Consider the following 24080-nt stretch of genomic DNA (forward strand, 5'->3'; position numbering starts at 1 on the left):
TGCTTTGAATTTTGTCTCATCCTGTTTTACACATGTAGAAAGACGGGAATGCAGTTGCTGATAAATTAGCAAAACTAACCAAATATTCCCCTTGTCCACACTATTGGACTGATGGCATCCCCTGTGATGTTCAAAATCTTGTAGCTGTTGACAGAAGCTTCTGTTGATTAATAAAAATCATTGTCTTGTTTCTCAAAAAAAAAAAAAAAAAATTGCACGTCTCTTGAATGAAAAAATAAATAAAAAAAGAAGTTAAATTACATACTATCTTTTAATTTTGTTTCAGATAACCCTTATATTTTAAAAAATTCTTATCATGATTTATGGATGTAAAGGTCATTTTAATGATATAGGGTTAATAATGTGACATAAATTCATTTGAAAGGTTATCATTTTTATAGATGATAATAAAGATCTTTTCAAACAACTTTAAAAATACATAGACATTTTTATTGTTGGCAAAACTGTGTTAAAACTTAAAAGTTTACCTTCTCCAAAAAAAAAAAAAAAACCCTTAAAAGTTTCAGTTGTAACTGCAATATTTCCTTATATTTGAATTTCATTTAGTTTGTAATTGCATCAAGTCATTGAGGAAGTGCAAAAGAAGAGATCAAATTATTACAACTGGACGAGCGAGATTCAATAGGTTAGACGAGATTATGAGCGAGATAGTTAGGTTATGTTTGGTAATAGTTTTTTTTTTTTTTTTTCAAAAACTTGTTTTTGGGAATATAAAGAAAAAACAATTTTCTTGAATTTTTGGAATCAAAAACATGTTTGGATAGTTGAAATTAAAAAGATAGTTTTTTAAAGAAAAAAATAATAAATACTAAAATATGTTGATAGTAGGATTTGAACTCTAATGCTAACTTATTAAATGAGACAGATTCATTAAATTAAATGCATATTTTCATTGATTTTTGAAGATTATAAACTGAAAATAGCATTTTGTATGTTTTCAGTTTTTTTCACAAACTAAGTTTTGAGAACAGTTTTATTTTTTGTCTATTTTAGATTATCAAACAAGTTTTTTAGTCTCAAAAATAGAAAATCGTTTTTGAAAATAGAAAATAAGGGAAAAAAACAATTATCAAACATACTTATAGCCAACCAACCCTCAATTGTAACTTGAATAAAAACAAAAATTTATTACCCTAATCATATAGAACGAAGGAGAGACAACCATGAATCTTGAGAGATAAATCCTTTTAACTTCAATGCCTTCACCCTTTCCAAATTAACATACCTTTGAGAGGATAGTTTATCCAAGCATTGCTAATTAGTTATGAGAGTAGAGGATTGTTGCTAAAAACCACAAAACCAATCACAAATGTTCAAATAACATGGGAGTATTCGAGAGATTAATTTGCAATTGTTGATACTTGAGTCATTGGATTGCTACGAAGATAAGCAATTGGTGTAGCTTGTTGCTAGCAAGAGCAAGGAGCTTGGATACATATACATATATATATATTGAAAGTTTTGCAAGCTGTTTTGTATTCACGTTTTTTTTTATAAAAACATGTGTTAAGGCTTTTAGAACAACCTATCCAAACGCGTTCATATCACAACTATCTTCTTAGTAGATTTGGTGAATTAGACATGGGCCTTGAGTATTTTTAACATACATTGTCCATGTTTTGTGATTGCTTTATGATTGTCATGTTCCCATTATCCATGGAACGAGTTAACTAACCACTTCAATCATAATTTACTAGCCGTTTAAAATTTGGTAATAAGCAATTATTAGGGGTCTAAACGTTAACTTTTAGACCAAAGTCAAAATTTAGAACTAACGCGAGTATAGTATACCACTTAAAAATAAATAAAAAGACTATTTAAGTTCAGTTATAGTAACATAGGACACATAACCTAATTTGTACTTTCTGAGATCCCATTTTTAACCTAACTAAACTTGTTGCATTTGGAAACTTAAATTTGGATTTGAATTTGGGTTTTAAATTAATAGAATTGAATTTCTTTAATTTCAAATCTAAGGATTTTTGGTAAATCATTCAAAATCTAAAATCTTGGGATCTGTTTGGAAGAGAAGTTTGAATAATATTGTTTGTAATTTTTTGAAATATATATGAATTAAAAAGTGAATAATATTGTTTAAAAGCTGAAAATGAATTGTTTAATAATTCTACCAAATGGGCCTTGATCTTTTAAAACTATCTAAATTCTTGATATTTTAAAAACTATCCAAACACACTAAAATCACACTACAACTTAAGACACTTGTCTACATGTAAGCCACTCCAAGAGTCAAGTACAACCAGATTCCACATGGCACTTCCGACTCACCGTTACCTTCTCACATATGGCAAGTCCTCCTAGGACCAACAACCTCTTCCTTCGCAAATGCCTTGTCTCTCTTATTCTTTGCTTCTCCAAAATTCTATGAAAAGAACTTTTCTCCTTTCTCCTTCTCTCCACCGCTTTCTCTCTCACAAAACCAAGTTACTATCATCAACCTCTACAGGGTATCCTTGTGCAGTTTGTACTCGCTTTCCTTCACTTTCTTTGCCTTTCTCAACTATATTCCCTCGACGCTTACACTCCCTCAAGGTCCTGGCCATGGCTGAAAGACCCTCAAGTTCGTCAACATCATCGCATTCTCACAAGTTTACCAATCGTCTAGCTGCTGAGCACAGTCCTTATCTTCTTCAACATGCCCATAACCCAGTGAGTGCAATTCATCTTCATATTGGTTTATTTATTATTGTGTTTTTACTTTGTGCACAAAGGGTAGTAAAAGAAAAAAAAAATTGATTAGTTTTGGGATTTTTTTTTTTTTAAATTTGGGGAGGAGAAAAGATTCCACCTTGATTGAGGCTAATGATGTTTGTTGGATTGGTTGAGGTGGGTTTTCCATGATTTTGATTCTCAGTGAGTATTTGAGATAGGATATTTGTTTTTCCTTCGCTTTTTCTTGGTTTCCTCAGCAATCAAACAGGGATAATTGGATAACTTATATTGAATTTCTTGGTTTTCATAAAAAAAGGGGTACTTTAGTTTGTCACACTGTGTTTATTATGCATTGAAGGTAGATTGGTATCCATGGGGTGAAGAAGCTTTTGCTGAAGCACGAAAGAGAGACGTGCCCATCTTCTTGTCAAGTAAGTTCACGCTTGATTTGAATGTTTTATTTTCTTATCATGTCAAAGTGAATGCACTGAAGTGTAATTTATGTTTATCAATTCGCTTGTTGGTGATGAATGACATTTGTTTTCTCATTTGAAGTTGGATACAGCACCTGCCACTGGTTAGTCTCTTAATCCGTTTCTGGGAATTATTTAACTTCTAGCTTTCTATATCTGATAGTGTTGAATGAATGTTGGACTTATCTATTACATGAAATTATTCAAAAGGTGTCATGTTATGGAAGTGGAATCTTTCGAGGATGAAGGGGTTGCCAAGTTGTTGAATGATTTGTTTGTCAGTATTAAGGTGAGTTTTCACATCAGTTTTATGTTCTTTCTTACTTGCATTGATCCTAAGGATCTAATTTTTAAAATGGTCAGCTTGGTAAGTTGGAATAATTTAGGGAAGAATCCTAAATTATCATGGGTTCTAGTTAAATCAAATAGTAAACTCTCCCTTGTTGAATAATGGACCTGCACTTGCACCAAAAATCTAATTAGTGTCTTGGCTTGATGATAAAGAGTAATCATCCACTTTATAACTATAATTATTATACTATTATTCATTATAATAATAAATTATTATCATTAAATAATGAAATTGAATGATCAGGTTTGTTAACCCACTGAGCCAGGATCGCTAACTAATACAAATATAATAGAAAATGATAATACAATAGAAAAATTTCTTCTCTAATGATTCTAACATGTCAGTGCAACAGGTGGATCGAGAAGAGCGACCTGATGTTGATAAGGTAAATCAATGATTTTGTAGCTATATCTCTGTGAAGATATCATGACTATTTTCCAATAATTATTCTATACTCTACTTGAATTTGCGTGTTCTCTTAGTTCTTTATCAGATGCTCTTTCTTGTTGAACCATTTTATGTGATTCTGGTGGACCTTTTTAATTGACTATATTATTTCATCTTGATAGGCACTTGTATGTATGTGAAGGTTTGGTATTTTAATAAAATTCTTCTAAACTAATCCTGTATTTATGGCTGAAGCTGCTTTTTAGTTAATTTCATTAATGGTGATTAACATAGACCCTTGGGTAAGAATAGGGTTGGGATTACTTTCAAATTCTGTATAGCATCACAAGTGAAAAAATAAAAGAGGTTGAATTTACATTTTAATGTTGTTTTTAAATTCCCTGGTGCTCTTGGGTTTAGTAATTTCAAATTTGAAATTTCACCAATTACAATAATATTGTTTTGGGCTGTTCATCTTTTCAGGTATACATGACTTATGTGCAGGCTTTGTACGGCGGTGGAGGTTGGCCACTTAGTGTCTTTCTTTCACCTGATTTGAAGCCATTAATGGGCGGAACTTACTTTCCACCAGATGACAAGTATGGGAGACCAGGATTTAGGACTATACTTAGGTGAGAATAAATTGTCCCCTGATGGGTTAGCATTTTCCCACTGTCCATCACCCTCATGATGCTGGTTGCTGGTCTTTTGTCATTCTGTGTTCCATCGAGTAGCATTCTTAACTGCAACAAAAGAAAATGTTGGAAGTCTGGGCTCATGAATTAAAGCGAGTCATCTTTGTGGTTTTTTGTGACTGATCCCTTTATTATTTTGCTGGTCTTGTGTTGTTTCAGAAAGGTGAAGGATGCTTGGGATAATAAGAGGGATATGCTTGTTAAGAGTGGAGCCTTTGCTATTGAGCAGTTATCGGAGGCATTATCAGCAACTGCAAGTCCTACTAAACTGCCAGATGAACTTCCACAAAATGCACTGCGTCTGTGTGCAGAGCAAGTAAGGTTTCATCATAATGAGATCTGCTTTTTGTTTATTCTATGACTAAGGTGTTAATTGCATAGGTGGGGTTTAGTTTACTATAAGTTTGTAGTATGTCAAAAAGTGTCGATTGCATGAGCAGTCTAATCTTTTATTATGATTTATGAGTTTGCAGAATCGGAAAGTAAAAGGTCTGTAGCATTCAACCATCCTGCTCCTGATTTTTTTTTAAGGGAACAACCTGTTCTTTAGACTCTCTTTAAAACATAAGCACAAAGTGCAATATTTTTGTCAAACAACTTCTATAATATTTTACCCTTCCTTTCAGACTATTCCATCTTAGCATTTGTGCTACCTTTAAATTTTTTATTATTATTTATAATTTGATTATTAATGTTTTAGTGAAATATATTTCTTGTTTCATTTCTATTATAGCTTTCTGGAAGCTATGATTCAGAGTATGGGGGCTTTGGTTCTGCCCCAAAGTTTCCTAGACCAGTCGAGATTCAGCTGATGCTTTATTGGTCCAAAAAATTGGAGGATACTGGAAAGTTGCAAGAAGCAAATGAAGCTTTGAAAAAAGTCTTCTTTAGCTTGCAATGCATGGCAAGGGGGGGCATCCATGATCATGTTGGAGGTGGCTTTCATAGATATAGTGTGGACGAGTGCTGGCATGGTCAGTTTTTCTTAAAAAATAGCTATTTCTCACAAGAACCTAGATCTTTTAACTCTAATTGAAATGGAAAACTCATTAAGATATTATTTGGTCCATTTCTTTCTTTCTCAATCTTAGGTGATGGCTCATTTTCTTGTTGGGTATTTTGATTTTTGCCTTAAATCAACCCTCTTTCCTCTCTCCTCTTTCTGGGTGGTTGTGATGGAATTGTTGAGGCAGTATTGTTTACTTGCAGTTCCCCACTTTGAGAAAATGCTGTATGATCAAGGCCAGCTTGCTAATGTTAATTTAGATGCTTTTTCCATCACCAAAGATGTCTTCTTTTCATGTGTATCTCGGGATATTTTTGATTATTTGAGGAGAGAGATGATCGGACAAGAAGGTGAAATATTTTCAGCAGAGGATGCTGACAGTGCTGAGTATGAAGGTGCTTCAAGAAAAAAGGAGGGAGCCTTCTATGTATGGACCAGCAAAGAGGTTTGTTTCTCATCACCATCTTCTTAACATGTGCATGTTTTGTCTTTATCTTGAATGCTGATATGTAAATTTTGTGCATGATATATACTCCACAATGTCTCATTTTTGAAACTACCCTTTAAACTGGTATTATGTTGTTTAATTACATCTATTATGGCATGTGAATATTGACTCCTGTCTATAATTTATTTTCTTGTTTGTGCCCATTGTTTTGCTTAATGGCTGAAATTGAAATAACTATCCTTTAATAAGTAGCATTTGGTGCACTCTTCACCATTGCTGCTTGCATTTTTCCTTGATTAATCATTGGTTATATATATATAGAACAACATGAAAGTTTGGGTAAGTAAATGAATATTGTAAACTTGTATCTTTAGTATTTCAGTTGCTGATTTATTCACTCTCCAGAGAGTCTAATGTTCAGCATAGATGCTATAGAGATGAACTTTCAAATGAAGATAATTGTTTCCTAGAGTAATTTTCCATTGATGCTAATTTAGAAATGAGTGTCTATATTTTAAAAAATTTCCTACTGTTTGTCCACAAATTTTGTCAATCTCAAGTTGATACATCTTCTGTGAAACTCAGAACCTTTTTTCCCTCTTTTTTAGTGAGATTAGTGATTATTTTATTCTGATTCTATTTTTTAACCTGGTTTCTCTCTTTTTAGGTTGATGACATACTTGGAGAGCATGCAACTCTTTTCAAGAACCATTTCTATATAAAGCCTGTGGGTAACTGTGACCTTTCTAGAATGAGTGACCCTCACCATGAATTCAAGGGTAAAAATGTGCTCATTGAGAGACATAGCCCTGCTGAAATGGCATCAAAACTTGGCATGCCTGTTGAACGGTATCTTGATATTCTGGGTGAGTGTAGGCGAAAGCTCTTTGAAGTAAGATCAAGTCGACCCAGACCGCATTTGGATGATAAGGTAGTATTTGTTAAAATAATGAACATAAAGAATACATCCATCACTTTTATTAGCTTCTCTTTTATTTATTATGCACAATTTAACAGAACTGGTGCTTGGTAGGTAATTGTATCATGGAATGGTCTGGTAATATCATCCTTTGCAAGGGCTTCTAAAATTCTGAAGGGGGAAAATGAGGGGACCAAATTCAACTTTCCTGTTGTTGGCTGTGATGTAAGATTTTATCATCTTTGGCTTAATTGTGCTGGAAGCTGTCTTATATACTCTTTTTTTTTTTTGTTGATAAATTACAAAAAAAATTATTTATTAAAAAAAAAAAGCCAACGCAAGTACATTGGAAATGTACTATGGGGGGCAAAATAATCAAGAACCCAAATTACAATGGTCAATTAAAATAGGAAGGAAAAAATAAGAATATATCTGTAAAGCTAAACTCCACTCTAGGAGAACTTGCTTTTATTTTTTGGAGTAAGATGCTCTTGCTGTAGTCATCATGTCCATTGACAAATCATGCTATCAATTTGAGCAATTTCCACTTCATATCAATTGCTTTAAAATTTAGATGTTTAGATTAGAGATAAACTCTCTAGCTGAATTCTCCATTAGTGTGACTTCTGTAGTTTTTAGCATATTATTGAATTTAAGCACATTCATTTACTCATCTGATGAATGGGAAAGTATATGAACAAGTATCAAAGTTGTCATTTTGGCTGTGAATTCTCCATCAGATTCTCCCAAACTTGTGACTCTACTTGAGTGTAGGAGCGAGTAATCATTAGTTCAATTGAATTTACAACTCCAGAGGGGGAAAGTCCCAGAAGTTTAGTTGAATTTTGAACTCCAACAGTTACAACATGATTGTGGTCTAAATGTACTAAACATAAATGTCTTGCATTATTACTATTATATTGATTGAGTGATTTTCATTTTGTGTTATTCAACTTTAAAGTTTCTTGATTGGGTTATTCACATCATGTACAATATTTCCAGCCTCAGGAGTACATGGAAGTTGCTGAGAAGGCAGCATCTTTTATCCAGAAGCAACTTTATAATGAGCAAACACGCAGGCTACAGCACAGCTTTAGGAATGGCCCATCTAAAGCACCTGGATTTTTAGATGATTATGCTTTTTTAATTTCTAGTTTACTGGATCTTTACGAGTTTGGTGGGGGAATGAAGTGGCTACTCTGGGCAATGGAACTGCAGGACACCCAGGCAAGAACTGATAGCCATTCTATTTCAAGTATTAATGGCATCCCATTTTCTACTTTGTACTTCTGTCAAATTTAGTAGAGAACTTTCTTTGCAGGATGAATTATTTCTTGACAGGGAAGGAGGAGGCTATTTCAATACTGCAGGGGAAGACCCTTCAGTTCTTCTCCGTGTAAAGGAAGATCATGATGGGGCTGAGCCCTCTGGGAACTCGGTTTCTGCAATTAATCTCGCAAGACTGGCCTCCTTGGTTGGAGGCAGTAAGTCTGATCGTTACAGGCAGAATGCAGAGCATCTTCTGGTATGCTGTTGCTTCACCATAATATATTGTCCAATCAAGTTTAAGGCTTGCAAGCCCAATGAGCTATAACTCAACTGACACTTACTTCTCCAGTTCTCCTATAGAAAATAGAAATTGGTTGGAGAGTGAGGATGTGGGTTCAAGACCCACTCAGTGCATGTATAACTTACCAATTAAAAAAAAAAAAAAAAAGACTTGCAAGCATTCCTGATTTGAGCTTATTGTCTCTCATATACAGGCAGTTTTTGAGACAAGACTGAAAGATACGGCCATGGCAGTGCCTCTGATGTGTTGTGCAGCAGACATGGTCACTCTTCCCTCGAAGAAGCAAGTTGTCTTGGTTGGGCATAGGCCTTCTGTGGAGTTCGAAAACATGCTTGTTGCAGCTCATGCATCATATGATCCAAATAAAACAGTGAGTGTAAAATGTTATTATCTCAAGTATATACATATTGACTTGATCAATGTGTCTCCTAATAGTGCGATTAATGACAGGTTATTCACATAGACCCGTCCAACAAAGAAGAGATGGACTTTTGGGAAGGAAATAATAGCAATATAGCCATCACGGCAAAGAATAATTTTGTTGCAGATAAAGTGGTTGCTCTCGTATGCCAAAACTTTACTTGCAAAGCCCCTGTGACAGACCCAGAGTCTCTGAAGGTTTTGCTCTCCGTGAAATCCTCTTCTGCATAAATTGCCATTTGCTAGTAAGTTCAATTACAATATAATACCATGTAGTGACGTATATAAAATTTAGAATCACAATGATAGTTCAAGATGATGGTGTATTTTAAATTTAATTCATCATTTTGTATGTAATTCAGAAAAGATAGATGGATCAGATTCATAGCTATCTGTTGGTAGGGATGGGTGGGATCACGTATCTTGCATTTGTTTGCAATTGGTGGTCGGAATAAATGTATCAAATGTAACTTCTTGTTACACTATCTTTTCTGCAACACTTTTCTGCAACACTTCTAATGTAAGCAAAACAATCATATTTCTGAAGGAAATTTTCAAAGTTGTTACTAATTTTATTACTTGTTTACAAATTGATGTAGTAGTAAATGTTATTGGCACATTGGTCGAAGCACACTAATTTCATTTTTAAAAGTTTTGATATGTATACATTTAAGTCTTATTCCCTTTTACGGGAGAATGCTCATTACTCATTTCATATATATATATATATATATATATATATATATCTTATTAAATTATTGCTTATACTTAAATACATTCCATTGTTTTTTTTCTATACCTTTGTGATTTATTCATTCCATTCCATTCCATTTCATTCTTTTATGAACTTCCAAACAAAGTTTTAGAGAAGAATTGAAGAAGTCATTGCCATACTTCTTCCTCTTAATCAATTCTTTTGCTCTCATGCTTTTAATAATTTCAACTCCTCTACTTACAGGAGTTAATCCATAAACCCCACAGAGAATATTTGTCTTCAGTTAATGACCAATAAAAACGTTATGGTTTTTCAAGATTGCGCTTTATTGTGACTTATTGAGTACGAGGTTAAAGCTTCAAATATCGTTATAACAAACACAATCTGTAACGAGCCATGCAAAAGCTTCTCTCTATAACGTCGGGTATGCTGACATTACTTGTCGCAGTAGATGACTCTAACTCTCATTACTTCCATTGCGCCTTAACAAATACTATTAGTATTCATTACAAAAAAATATTTATTGAGTCGAAAATATGTCATCGAACAAGCTAAAAGTCGCCGCATTACAAAATGAAGCCCAAAAGGCCAGGGAAAAAACAAAGAGTCCTCGTGAGTGATTTTTGAATGACAAATAGTACAAAAACCTATTGGTCTTTGTCATCCACTCATTCTAACATGGAACCAATCCAGAATTTCCAGTTTCTGAGAACTTCTTGCATATTTCTCTCTAAGAAACCATTGCCAAACAAACCATTTATAGGAGTTTCAAAAACCCAACTTTGTTTCTCTCATCAGCATCACTCACTTCACAAACCCATCACTTCAAAAATCTCTACAAACCAACAAACTTCCACAATCTCTTACCTCATAAACTCATGTGGGTTGCTTCCAGAGACAGCTTCTCTAGTATCCCAAAAGGTACACTTGCAAAACCCAGAAAAAGCAAACTCTGTCTTGGCCCTTTTGAGAAACCATGGATTCTCACAAACCCAGATCTCAAATCTTATCAGGAAACGCCCTCTGCTTCTTTTAGCTGATCCTGAGAATACCCTTTTGCCCAAGCTTGAGTTTTTCCACTCTATAGGTGCTTCAAGCACTGACCTTGCTAGAGTTCTCACTGCTGACCCAACCCTTTTGACTAGGAGCTTGGAGAACCAAATTGTACCCTGTTATAACTTCCTCAAGAGTGTGCTTTTAAGTGATAAAAAGATTGTTACTGCTTTGAAGCGTACCTCATGGATTTTTCTTGAAGGTCATACAAAGAATTTGATACCAAATATTTCGTTTTTGAGGGAGCTAGGTGTGCCTGAGTCTTGTATTGTGTTGTTGTTAACCCATTTTCCTGAGGCTTTGATGCAAAAGCATGATAATTTTGGTCACATTGTAAATGAGGTTAAGGAAATGGGGTTTGATCCGATGAAATCAACATTTGTGTTAGCTATACATGCTATATCTGGCAAGGGCAACAAGTCCATATGGGAAAGGTGCTATGAGGTTTATAGGAGGTGGGGTTGGTCTAAGGATGAGATTCTTTTGGCTTTTAGGAAGCACCCTCATTGTATGATTTTGTCAGAGAAGAAAATAATGAGAGCTATGGATTTTTTTGTGAACAAGATGGGGTGGCCATCTAAAATGATTGCCAAATGCCCTGTGGTTTTGCTTTTCAGCTTGGAGAGGAGAATTGTTCCGAGGTGTTCAGTTATTCAAGTTTTGTCATTGAAGGGATTGGTAAAGAAAGATATGAGCTTAACTACTGTGTTGCTGCCTGTTGAAGAGTCGTTCTTGGAGAGATTTGTGACCAGATTTCAGGAGGAAATACCTCAATTGATGAGTGTGTATCAAGGGAAGGTGTATATTGAAAGCATCATTTGAACATGTAGAATGGGGTGAGAATGAGATTATTAGTGTCTAGCCTGTTAGTGTTGCAAGTCAAAGTAAAATTCTTGTCTCCACTGACGGAAAGTTGCTTGTTTTTTGGCCACTAATTTGTTCAGATATGCAATGTACATGTGGTGATGTTGTGAGTCTGAGAAATACGATAGCTTTGTTTTTTAATCTGGCTTTATGTTTGTTGTCCATTTATCAGTGGTATTTGCAATGACTTTCTATTGACAACCAGAATCAGAATTCAAAACTGCTGAAATACTTGGATTCAAATTTCAACAATGCTACAAATACAATAAGTTTCACAATTTTTACTCATCAATTTGTTGAGATGGAAGACTATGATTGGTATAACATTATTTTCACACGGAACCATCATCGACAATCTGACATCACTCTTATTATACACCAATTATAACATACCATTTCAAAAGTCATGAAAAAAGCTATGACATTTGTGTCTTTAGATTTATTGTTCAAAATTCAAACCAGGACACGCCATTGGCACTGAACTTCTGGTTGTAATCAGTCTTAGCGAGACTGTTTTTAAGATCAAATAAAGAAATAAAACATGGATGAAATTAGTCTTTGTAAAACAAATCGATTCTGTCTTGGTAAGACCAATTTCAAGGTTTTAAAGTAGGTTGAGTTTCCAACAGAAATGATTAAGGTCGCTGAACGTTAGAATTGAAAAATCTTAAGGAATAGTTTTTAAGTAATTTAAGCCTGTGCACTACTATCATAAAACAATCACTATCCTTTCATATACTTGGTCCTACTTTGGGAGCCAATTTCACCTAGCAATTAAACACTTCAGAAACAATCTGACTCAGCCCAGCTCCCACTCACCATCATTGCCATCAACCTTATGTCTATAAACACTCATGTAAGTAAACCTTCATACTGCATAGCTCAAATAGTCAAATGGCACCCAGTCTACCTACGTAAGATAGCATTGGAATAGCCGACTGGCGAGTCTAGCTAAAATACGCTTAACTAACAAGTCCAAAAAATTATCCACATTGGATTATTAACCCATTAACCAAAATGCATTTTAGTTAAGAGTGCTAATCCAAAAATACAAATATGAACTATCCTTTATATATATATATATATATATATATATATATATATAAGTAATAAACAAATATGAAGTATCCTTGATAAAACCATGAACACAACCATCCCATACCAGCTGCTTAACTTACAATCGGGCTTCCAAAGATCCCATTTTTCATTGGCTGTTGACAGGCTTCCCTTCTATATCTCATACTTCTATATCTCATACCTACATTCCAATCTTTGACACCCAAACACTTATCACAGCGGGAACAAGCAATTAATATTCAATCCCAATTCCCAACCAAAGTCTCCAAAATATCGTCCCCAACTCACACTCAGTTATTATAGAAAATTTAAGTGTTGTTTGTAGAAATAAGCTTTGTTTCTGTTCTTGCCTTTGTATAACCCAACAGGATTCAACAACCCTGTTGCTTTTCTTTAGAACTTAATCCATAAAAACACATCACCACTCTCCAGTAGTTCAGTGCCAATGGTGTCTGTACTTTCTAGGAGAGTATTCACTTTTCTGGGTAATCAACATTGTTGCTTGTAGATAATTCGTTGTTTCTTTTTGTGTATTATACAACCTGCTCCAGGACTTGTATAATCCATCTGGATTACACAACCAAAATGCATTTCAGGTTGTTTCTTCAGATCCTTCTCCGCAGATACTTGTCTGCATTTCAGGTTGCTGGCAATGGTGCACATAGCAGAGTGTTTCAAGGGACCACAGAGCAAGTTGATTGAAGAAAATATTAATGCTAATGCTAGTGGCTTGCTAATGTGCAAATCTAGTAACACATATGAGATACTGACTTGTTGAAAAATTGTCAACATATGTAAAAGCATAATAATTTAGGTTATTGTTTTGGAAATTACCTAGATATGTTAAAAAAATAAGGGTTAATGCAAATCCAATATCTAATAAATACAAAAATGAGCAACGATGATCATCAACGTCAAGAATAACATTATATTGAAAAAAAAAATTTACAACTGTTTAGTCTCACCTACCTTCTCAAATTGAATTTCTACATCCAGAAGATCCATCTTATTTTGATACAAACTCAATAATTGGGGAACATAGTCCTGAAATTTGCTCACATACTTCTTCAAAAACGACTTCTCATTCACCAGTAAGAAAGATGAAAAGCTAAGATCATCCTTGACCAAATCCCTGGCAATCAATATTTGAATTACTGAACATCTAGGGATAATCCTCTTCTCCAAGTTTAAATGCAGAACCACAGGATTTCTAGCAATATCTGTTGATGGCCGTCCCAATTTATCCACAAGGAAATTCATTTTTTTCATGATATTCTTCTCTGATAATCCCATAAAACTTGGATCCTTTTTAAATGCTAGGAGAGTATCCTCTCTCCCTCTTTCTCAAAAAAAAAAAAAAAAAGGAAGAAGAAGAAAGAGGTTCTTCTCAGGTACTTATTATAGGTGCAGATCCCTCAGCTCTTAGGAAGGGAAAAACTCGATAGGATCAAGTGCAAGGCAGGTCAAATTTGAGACAGATTTGAATGTATTCTATCAATCTTAGATTATATTTATAAGATAATTTAAATATATATTAAACAAAAATATGAATATAAACATTCAAGGTAGGGCGAGCAAAAGCCATTCCTACCCTCACCTCATTGGGGTTGGAAAAATCCACGCGAGATTGTACAAGTCAAGCCGAGTAAAGAGTTTTTGCCATCTCTATTCTCAAAGATCAAATTTTGTTTTACAGCTTTTAAAACCTTGGGGGTACAAAGCAAAAATATTGTCATATTTTAGGTTGGATATCCATAATATGATAAAGATCATTTCCTATTGAATCATCTAATTTTCCCTAATTTTTATCTAGAAGACATGCAACATTTAAAAATTAAATAAATGGCACGTGTTGAACATAAGGCTAAAAAAGTGAGGGAATTGGCCATAAAATAGATTTGAAATAGTTGAAATCAGTTTTTTTTTTTTTTTTGGGGGGGGGGGGGGGAGAAGAAGTTGACATCAGTATTAATGGAAAAAATTTCAAGATTAAAATAAATAAACAAAGATGGTTAATATATCTTATTAGTGAGACTGATTTTAGATTGAAACAAAAATATATATGGTTAAAATCAGTCTCAGTAAGATCTATTGAGAGATATAAAAAAGAACAATAAAAAAAGGTTGCAATTGGTCTTAGTGAGACCGATTCTAAGATTAAATAAAAAACAAAACATGGGTGAAATTAGTCTTAGTAAAACAAATCGATTCTGTCTTGGTAAGACCAATTCTGTGCACTATTCATTAAAAACAATCACCATCCTTTAATATCCGAGCTTGGTCCTACTTTGGGAGCCAACTTCACATAGTAAACCCTTCAGAAACAATCTGACTCAGCCCAGCTCCCACTCACCATCGTTTCCATCAACCTTATGTCTATAAACACTGATGTAAAGTAAACCTTCATACTGCATAGCTAAAATAGTCAAATGGCACCCTGTCTACCTACATAAGATAAGAGCTTAGCATTGGAATAGCCAAGCGGCTAGTCTAGCTAAAATATGCTTAACTAACAAGTCCAAAAAATTATCCACATTGGATTATTAACCAGTTAACCAAAATGAAATTTTAGTTAGAGTGCTTATCCAAAAATACATATATGAACTATCCTTAATTAAACCATGAACACAACCATCCCAAACCAGCTGCTCTCTCAAGGCTCAATCACCCTCAACTCACAATTGGGCTTCCAAAAACCCCATTCTTTATTGGCTGTTATCAGGTTACCCTTCTATATCTCATACCTACATTCCAATCTTTGACACCCAAACGCTTATCACAGCAGGAACAAGCAATTAATATTTAATCCCAACCAAATTCTCCAATATATCGTCTCCAACCCACACTCAGATATTATAGAAAAATTTTCATTGTTGTTTGTAGAAATTATCTTTGTTTCTTTTCTTGCCTCTGTATACCCAACTGGATTCAACAACCCTATAGCTTTTCTTTCGAACGTAATCCACAAAAACACATCACCACTCTCTAGTAGTAAACCAAAAGTTGCTTCCCCAGTGCAAATGGAACTTGTCTAAAAATCAAATCTCATTGTCCAGTGCCTACATGACATTAAAATATTCAACTTAAGAACCGCCACACCATTTGGGCGAGTTGGTACCTCCCCAAGTACGAAGTGCTTGAGGCAGCAAGGGGAAGGCGTGGGTTGGAACTGCAGGGGCAGCATATGTAGCATGTAGCATGTAAGTGTTTTCAACCATCATCAAAAATATATTCAACTTAAGACTATTTAGTGCATTTTTGAAAATATTAAGGTAAGAAAAATTTGATTTGCCTCTAAGTCTAACTGACAACACTTGACAAGTCAGCACCAAAGCATGCTAAACAAAAAATTATACAAAACTCAAAGGACAGTACATACAATTCAGTTATTCAAGACTAGACAGTGGTAATGAAGTATACCTACGACAGATGAGTCTATGATCACACTAGAAAACTTAAAATACTGAACATCCACACAATTCACAGCCATAAACATTGATAATGCAAATCAACATGCTTAAAGATGTACCAAACATAGTAAATTTTGACAACAGAGTTTTAGGTCACATAAACTAAAGTTGCATTTTTAATTATAAAGGAAAAATAGAAGCCAGATCCATGAGTTCCCAATTTGAGAGTGCTACTTTTAGGCTTTTAGCTCTATCTGCTTTAGAGTAAGTGAGTGAATTGTTAAGAGAACAAAATTGTCAAAAGACTCCATTTATTTGAAATCTTGCAATAGATGTGATGTAGGAAAATTAGATGACATTGCTAGGTGAATGCATATGGTACAGCCTTGAGTACATAGTACAAAACAAATTAAGCACTTAACAAAGTTGGAAGCTAATCCAAAGCCATCTAAGTTACTAATGTCCCATCTAATAAGAACACTCCTAATTCTGGGGTCCTTTTTTCTGTACACAAGTAGTAACACATGTGAGTTGCTGACTTTTGTTTGAAAATTTGTCAACACGTGTAAAAGCATAATAATTCAGGTTGTCGTTTTGGAAAGTACCTAGATATGTAAAAAATACTATGGTTTAATGCAAATCCAATATCTAATAAATACAAAAACGAGCAACTATGATCATCAACGTCAAGAATAACATTATAGTAAAAACAAAATGTTATAACATTATATTGAAAACAAAATGTTATAACATTATATTGAAACAAAAAATGTTTACAACTGTTTAGTCTCACCTACCTTCTCAAATTGAATTTCTACATCCAGAAGATCCATCTTATTTTGATAGAAACTCAACAATTGAGGAGCAATGTCCTGAAATTTGCTCACATACTTCTCCAAAAACAACTTCTCATTCACTAATAAGAAAGATGAAAAGCCTAAATCATCCTTGACCAAATGATTGGCTACCAAAATTTGAATTACTGAACACCTAGGGATAATCCTCTTCTCCAAGCTTAAATGCAGAACCACAGGATTTCTAGCAATATCTGTTGATGGCCGTCCCAATTTATTCACAAGGAAATTCATTGTTTTCATGATATTCTTCTCTGACAATTGCATAAAATTTGGATCCTTTTTAAATGCTAGGAGAGTATCCTCCTTAGACCAACCCCACCTCTTGAAAATCTCAAATTTATATTCCCACATTGGTCTTTTTGATGTCAAAACCACAATGATTGCTTGCACAAACACAATTTTAGAAGGATCAATACCCATTTCCTTAACCTCCTGGATAGCTTTTACTAACTTACTACGTTGGATGGTTGCTACAAAGGGACAAGTAGTCACCAAGTAAGAGATGTTGGATTGAGGTACTCCAACTTCTCTCAGAAGTTCAACATTTGGAACAATACTGATAGTTATGTATTGTAAAGACAAATGCGAGCGCCTCAAAGTTTTAATGACCTTCTCATTCTCAACAAGCAAACTCTTGAGGATATCATAGCAAGGAATTAGATGGTTCTTCAAACTCCTTTTCAGTAGTTCAGGGCTTGTACTGAGGATTCTAGGGAGGTCAGAGGTTGAAATCCCTATTGAAGGGAAAAACTTAATTTTGGGCAAAAGTGTATTCTTAGGATTATATAAAAGAAGCCGTGGGAATTGCCTGATAAGTTTTGTGATGTGGGTATCGTTGAATCCATTATGTTTGAGAAGATTAATTACTGAATCTGGTTTATCCGGGTTTTCAAAGTGTACCTTATGGGATGCTAAAAGAGCAGATTTTGGTGAGAACCCACATGAGTTTATGAGATAAGACACTGTAAAAGAATGTCTTTGAGCTTCATTTTGTTGTTTTGGTTTAGACAAACCGAATGAAGAAAATGATTTGATGCTAAAGAAAGCAGTTTTCTGAAGAAGACCCAATTGAAATTGGGTCCTCCTATTCCTATGTGTGATAAAAAGTAGCTGTCTTAAAGAGAGAAAAGCAAACATAATTGACTCACTCACCGAGTTTGCCTGAATCAGCTTCAACTGGGCGAGTTTGATTGTCTGATTAATCCTTCGGGACTAATGGCCACTGAGCTATGCATTATGCTTCATGGGTATGTAAATCCCAGAACTGATTGAGAAAAAGAGAGTATTTTGGGCAGGAAGGTTTTGGGAACTTTAAAGTATATAAACGTTGTGTGTCGTTTATGTGTAAAGGGTGTGTCGTTTAAAGTAACTATATAATAAAGTACAAATGTTTTGTGCCTTTTATTTTACAGTACTTTGTTTAGCTCAAAGTCTCAGGGTTTTGAACTTTTTGTGTGCCTGGGGTTTCTCTAGTCGCTGTCATCAGGGGTGGCCAACGAAGCAAGATACAACCTTTGTTATCAAATTGAAGCTGTTCTCCATCAATATCTGGAAGAGGGTTCTTCCTACAGTTGAAGCTTACATAGCCAAACACCGGTGAGTCAAAATTATGTTTGGTATTCTCTGTAGAAGACTACAAATTTTAGTAGTACCTAGTAGGTGTATTGCTGTGCCGAGCTCAATTTCCCATCTGGGTTTTCCTCAAATTCCCTTCTTTTCTGTCAATTATTTCTCATCAGGTCTCATAGATGATAAAAAACACAATTTTACTGTGTCATTCCTTGTAAACTCATGTGGGTTGTCTTTAGAAAGGGCTAAATATGCATCTCAGAGGGTAAATTTTGAGACTTCTGAGAGACCAAACTTGGTTCTTAATCTTCTCAAGAACCATGGATTCACCAATGCCCAGATTTCTAGAGTTGTCAAGGCTGGGCCATATTTGCTTTTGTCAGATCCTGAGAAGACCCTTCTGCCCAAATTTGAGTTTTTGGGTTCTATTGGGCTTTCTGACTCAGAATGTGCTAACATAATCTCAGGTTGTCCATCTGTACTGGGTAGAAGCGTTAAGAATCATCTTATGCCCATGTATGACTTCTTCAAGAGTATAGTTGTTAGGGATGAAAAAGTTGTTAAAACTTTCAAGCTAGCTCGCCGGGGTCTTTCTGAGGATGTGCAAAAGAATCTTGCTCCCAACTTGGCAATTTTAAGAGAAATTGGAGTGCCTCAGTCTTCCATCTGTCTCTTATTGAGTTGTTTTCCTCCTACAGCATTCCTTAGGCATGCTAAGTTTGATGAGATTGTCAAGGAGCTAACAAATTTAGGATTCAACCCCGAAAAATCGGCTTTTATCCAAGCAATTCATGTACTTGCTTCATTAAGAAAAGTGAACTGGGAGCACAGGTTTGAGGTGTATCAGAGGTGGGGTTGGTCCAAGGATCAGACTCTCTTAGCATTCAAAAAGAATCCGGGTTGTATGTGTTTAAATGAAGAGAGGATCACGAAAGCAATGGACTTACTTGTGAATAGAATGGGTTGGCCTTCAGAACATATTTCCAGAAATCCAATAGTTTTACTTTTCAGCTTGGAGAAGAGAACTATACCTCGGTGCTCAGTTTTTCAGATTTTGTTATCCAAGGGGTTGGTCAAGAAAGATTCGGCACTATTCACTATCTTAAAGCCAAAGGAGAAAGACTTCTTGGAGAACTATGTGACCAAATTTCAGCAAAATATCCCTCAACTGTTGGAGGTCTATCAAGGAAAGTCAGATCTTCAGGATCTAGGAATTGGATCAGAGAGAATTTCTGAAATTAAACCATTGTAGCATGTTCATTTTTGAAATCAAAGTACTTGCTTCTTTCATGTTTTTCGCTATTTTTAGATTTAATGAATGATTCATCTATATTACAGTACCTACTAGTGCACTTCTACGTTGAGCTATCCAACAAGAATATTGACATGGGTTTTGGGATTTGGTTTCGCACATTGGCAGCGAAGTAGTACTACAAGATGTCTTAAGTTTACAAAGCTTGATTTAATTAGAAGATAGTTGCATTTTTATAGTTTCTAGTATGGTATTTATTGCTCAAACTATTTGTTGCTGCATGCCCCCCTTGTTCACTTGGTTACAATTAGATGTGAATGGATGAGCAAAATGGCAGTTCGCAATGGTACTTTATTGCAGGACTGTTTCATGCCTTCTTTAGTGTCCGATAATAGGCCCTCTTTTTATAGGCTGCTACTTTAGATGAAATGAACTCATTTAATTGGATTATCATATCATCCTCCATTGATGTGCCATTGCAGTATTACTCTCCTTTTCCTCTCTTTCATTGCTCATATTCTTGTGTGTCAACATAGGTAGCTTGGGTCGTAGGTGCATTGTTGTTCAATCACCTCCCGGGATGGGGCTTTGCCTTGAAACAAACACTTTGTTGTTACCAGTTCAGTTATATTGAGTTCATGTTCAAGATCTAATATCTTTGTTGGTATTCATAGAAAGCACCCTCTGAATCCATGCATCAAACACAGAAATTTTGTAGCCAAGGCTCAAGGAACATACGAGATAAGATAAATCACTACTAGATCCAAAAGTTTAAACTAAGAGAAAAGAAGGAACTTGATAATTATTATTTAACACTTCCCTTCATCTTTGGACAGGGACTCAAATAAGTGACCTGTGAAATTTTCTCACTTTCAAACGAGAGGTAAAGTGGAGTTAGGGTTCCAACTTTAGACCATTTGGTCTGATACTATGAAAAATTATTACTAATTCAAAAGGTTTAAGACAATAAAAAATTATAAATCTAATCACTAAACCATTATTTTCTAAGAATCCACTTAAATTATGCAAAAGAAAAATATGAAATTGATTTCATTGTTAGGGGAGGACTTATATATGGTCTTTGAATAGATTGGGAAAATAAAGTAATCTAAATCCAGTGATCCTTATTGTGGCTGGGTAATTGCCCAGAAAGAATTGAAATTATGATTGGAGTGAGCCCTATTGTTCTTGGTTAATTGCCAAGAAGAAAGCAAAATTAAAAGTTATAACTTGGAAACTAGCAACCATATACAACTCCAAATTGATGTACCATATACAATCCCAAATCAATGTTTTATTTTTTTTCCCCCAATGTTATAGAGAGAGACCGCAAGATCTAGGTATGTCCCAGTTCAATATGCTTTTCCTCAAACTGACAGGCAACTAGTGATTCATTCAGTGTTATGTAACATTGTAACCACCAAAGTATGCATGCTGGAGGATTCACTCACCAGTCACCACAGAGCAAAATCCAAGCAATGCAAATGAAATTAACATGAATGTAACACCAATATACTTGACTTTTTAGTTCGCCACAATAGAATACAATTCCCCCACAGCAATCTTCTTTTCTTTGCTCGGTCCACTTTGAGCCTTTAGGGCCATCCATGTGTCTCTGTGGCTTTTTTGTTCTGTAACTTAAGTACTTAACAAGAAGAAACAAAGTTTCTTTTCTTCAAAAACTATTCCAAAACATTACCTCACCATCTTGAAATTCATGAAATTGGAATTTGAATAGGGTGTGCCTGGGGGGGGTGGGGGTGGTGGGGGTGTTGGTGACATGGTTGTGGAGTAACTAAAGCTCAGGGTCGGTCTTAGGCTTAGACCATTTGGGTCATGGTATAAGGCCCCCTCATCCCAAGCCCCTAACCACTAGGTTGCCCCCTGACGGGTGTGATAAAGTTCCATATTTAATGGTAAAAGAACACTCGAAAGCCATGTGCATGAGTTCTCAATTCAAGAACAGTACTTTCAGCTCTACCTATGCACAAGTTCACAACTTCTTAGTGCTTAAGCCATGTGTCACGAGTTGGAGTCCATAATCTGGCTACCAATTTCCTCTACTAAATCCAGCAAAAGCAGGAGTCTTGTGCACTGCATATGACCTTTTTTACCTTTAGCTCTATCGGCTTTAGAGTGACTTGTTTGAGAACTCAAGATTGTCTACAGACTCCATTTATTTGAAATATTGTAACAGACCTAATGTAAGGCAATTAGATGACATTCCAAGGTGAATACTGCCCTGTGTGTGTTGCCCTGAGCAAATAGCACAGACCACATTTAGCACTTAGAGAGTTGCAAACTATATTAAAGCCATCTAAGACTCATGCCCCATCTAACAAGAAGACTCCCAATTTTTTTCTCTTTTTTTTTCCTGTACAAAAGTAGTAAATAGTAACACACAAGATTTACTGACTTCTAAATTTCTAATCAGAAAATCATCAAATCTATGTCAAAGTTTTACATTTGAGATTGTTGTCTTGGAAATTACATACACATGTGAAAACAGTATGAGATAACGCAAATCCCATATCCAATAAATCTAAAATGCAAAACCTTGCATCCATGAGAGTCAAAGGCAAGAATAACATTATATTGGAGTAAAAAAGTTAAAACAGTTCAATTCCACATACCTTCTTAGATTGAATTTCTACATCCAAAAGATCCATTTTAGTTTGATACACGCTCAACAATTTAGGAACATTGTCCTGAAATTTTATAACAAACTTCTCCAAAAAGAACTTCTCATTAGGTAGTAAGAAAGTCGCTAAGCTTAAATCACTCTTGATCAAATTCTTGGCTAACAAAATTTGAACAACTGAACACCTAGGGATAATCCTCTTCTCCAAGCTTAAATTCAGAACCACAGGATTCATAAGAATATCTGTTGATGGCCGTCCCAATTTGTTCACAACAAAGTTCATTACTTTTGTGATCTTCTCATCCGATAAAAGCATAAAATTTGGAAACCTTCTAAATGCTAAGAGAGTGTCCTCCTTAGACCAACCCCACCTCCTAAAAATCTCAAATTTATATTCCCACGTCGGCTTTTTTATTGACAAAACCACTAAGATTGCTTGCACAAATGCAACTTTTGAAGGATCAAAACCCATTTCCTTAACATCCTGGACAGCTTTCACAAACTTACTAGGCTTACTGAATGCAACAGACGGAGAACGAGTCACCAAGAAAGAGATGGTGGATGGAGGTGCTCTAACTTCTCTCAAAAGTGCAATATTTTCAACCATAGTCTTTGTTCCATTACTTAACAAAGCCCTTTGAGAGCGCCCTAAAGCTGTAATGACTTTCTCATTCTCAAAAAGCAGACTCTTGAGGAAATCATAGCAGGGAATAAGATTGTTCTTTAAGCTCCTTCTCAGCATGTCAGGATTCAAACTAAGGATTCTAGGGAGGTCAGAGCCTGAAACCCCTATAGAGCGCAAAAACTCGAATTTGGGCAAAAGGGTATTCTCAGGATGAGATAAAAGCAGCAGTGGGATTTTTGTGACGAGTTTGGTGATTTGGGTGTCATTGAATCCACTCTCTTTAAGAAGATTAAGCACTAAGTCTGGTTTATCTGGGTTTTCAAAGTGTACCTTGTGGGATGCTAAAAGAGCAGATTTTGGTGACAACCCACATGAGTTTATGAGATAAGACACTGTAAAAGAATGTGTTTTTTGCTGCTCTGATTCAGATAAAGCTATTGATGTAAATGATTTGATGCTAAAGATGGCTTTTTTCTGAAGAAGACCCAATAGAAATTGGGTCCTCCTATTCCTATGTGTGATAAAAAGTAGCTGTCTTGAAGAGAGAAAAGCAAACATAATTGACTCACTCACCGAGTTTGGCTGAATCAGCTTCAACTGGGCGAGTTTGATTGTCTGATTAATCCTTCAATGGCCTCTGACACTGAGCTATGCGGATTGCAGGAAACTGAAGAATCAGAGAACAGATTGAGAAAGTGAGAGAATTGAGAGTTTAGACTTTCGTCCGAGGGTTTAACTAATTTATTTAACTTTTAGAATATAATTTATTTAACTAATAATTTATATATTGAATAAAATATTCTTTTTTAGGAAACGGTAATACTTATTAGGACCGTCGAATACGAAAGTAGTATACATAGTATTATAAACATTTCAAAAAAAAAAAAATTACATAGTATTATAAACAGATTTATAATATAACCATAGTATTATTACAAAATGTTTAAAAATTATAAAATATTTAAATAATTAATCAAACTCTATTTTTAAAAGGCATAAAACATCCATGCAAAATCCACATTGTCAACCCAAGCCTAGGTAAGTTAATTAGTTAAA

At 34.9% G+C, this 24080-nt stretch overlaps 5 protein-coding genes across 5 annotated transcripts; 3 read left to right on the forward strand and 2 right to left on the reverse strand.

Annotated features, from left to right (window-relative positions):
- Positions 1 to 2256: 2256 nt before the first annotated feature.
- On the forward strand, positions 2257 to 9536 carry LOC115971518 (spermatogenesis-associated protein 20). The gene is made up of 15 exons (XM_031091485.1): positions 2257 to 2688; positions 3050 to 3122; positions 3247 to 3268; positions 3375 to 3453; positions 3869 to 3901; positions 4387 to 4535; positions 4758 to 4914; positions 5332 to 5572; positions 5808 to 6049; positions 6720 to 6983; positions 7086 to 7196; positions 7974 to 8198; positions 8293 to 8496; positions 8735 to 8911; positions 8992 to 9536. The coding sequence occupies exons 1-15, from the start codon at positions 2365 to 2367 to the stop codon at positions 9190 to 9192; spliced, it is 2502 nt and encodes an 833-aa protein (XP_030947345.1). The 5' UTR covers positions 2257 to 2364; the 3' UTR covers positions 9193 to 9536.
- A 743-nt stretch (positions 9537 to 10279) lies between these two features.
- Positions 10280 to 11736, forward strand: LOC115969794 (transcription termination factor MTERF8, chloroplastic). Its single transcript, XM_031089408.1, has one exon. The coding sequence runs from the start codon at positions 10304 to 10306 to the stop codon at positions 11549 to 11551; it is 1248 nt and encodes a 415-aa protein (XP_030945268.1). The 5' UTR covers positions 10280 to 10303; the 3' UTR covers positions 11552 to 11736.
- Positions 11737 to 16853: 5117 nt separating this feature from the next.
- Positions 16854 to 18074, reverse strand: LOC115970435 (transcription termination factor MTERF4, chloroplastic-like). Its single transcript, XM_031090072.1, has one exon. It carries the CDS (start codon positions 18072 to 18074, stop codon positions 16854 to 16856), a length of 1221 nt encoding a protein of 406 aa, XP_030945932.1.
- A 286-nt stretch (positions 18075 to 18360) lies between these two features.
- On the forward strand, positions 18361 to 19996 carry LOC115972596 (transcription termination factor MTERF2, chloroplastic-like). The gene has a single exon (XM_031092925.1). The coding sequence runs from the start codon at positions 18547 to 18549 to the stop codon at positions 19756 to 19758; it is 1212 nt and encodes a 403-aa protein (XP_030948785.1). The 5' UTR covers positions 18361 to 18546; the 3' UTR covers positions 19759 to 19996.
- Positions 19997 to 21643: 1647 nt separating this feature from the next.
- On the reverse strand, positions 21644 to 23752 carry LOC115971808 (transcription termination factor MTERF9, chloroplastic-like). Its single transcript, XM_031091862.1, has one exon. It carries the CDS (start codon positions 23580 to 23582, stop codon positions 22368 to 22370), a length of 1215 nt encoding a protein of 404 aa, XP_030947722.1. The 5' UTR covers positions 23583 to 23752; the 3' UTR covers positions 21644 to 22367.
- Between the last annotated feature and the right edge of the window lie 328 nt (positions 23753 to 24080).

This window comes from Quercus lobata, chromosome 12 (genome assembly GCF_001633185.2).
Source record: "Quercus lobata isolate SW786 chromosome 12, ValleyOak3.0 Primary Assembly, whole genome shotgun sequence".
NCBI lineage: Eukaryota > Viridiplantae > Streptophyta > Magnoliopsida > Fagales > Fagaceae > Quercus > Quercus lobata.

Bases quoted from the DNA above. Each gene is read 5' to 3' on its own strand.
- LOC115972596 (XM_031092925.1), top strand. From the start codon at position 18,547: ATGTTTGGTATTCTCTGTAGAAGACTACAAATTTTAGTAGTACCTAGT.
- LOC115971808 (XM_031091862.1), bottom strand. From the start codon at position 23,582: ATGTTTGCTTTTCTCTCTTCAAGACAGCTACTTTTTATCACACATAGG.
- LOC115970435 (XM_031090072.1), bottom strand. From the start codon at position 18,074: ATGTTTGCTTTTCTCTCTTTAAGACAGCTACTTTTTATCACACATAGG.
- LOC115969794 (XM_031089408.1), top strand. From the start codon at position 10,304: ATGACAAATAGTACAAAAACCTATTGGTCTTTGTCATCCACTCATTCT.
- LOC115971518 (XM_031091485.1), top strand. From the start codon at position 2,365: ATGCCTTGTCTCTCTTATTCTTTGCTTCTCCAAAATTCTATGAAAAGA. The intron at 3,902-4,386 runs GTAAATCAATGA...TCATCTTTTCAG, and splicing joins AGCGACCTGATGTTGATAAG to GTATACATGACTTATGTGCA. The intron at 7,197-7,973 runs GTAAGATTTTAT...CAATATTTCCAG, and splicing joins TTCCTGTTGTTGGCTGTGAT to CCTCAGGAGTACATGGAAGT.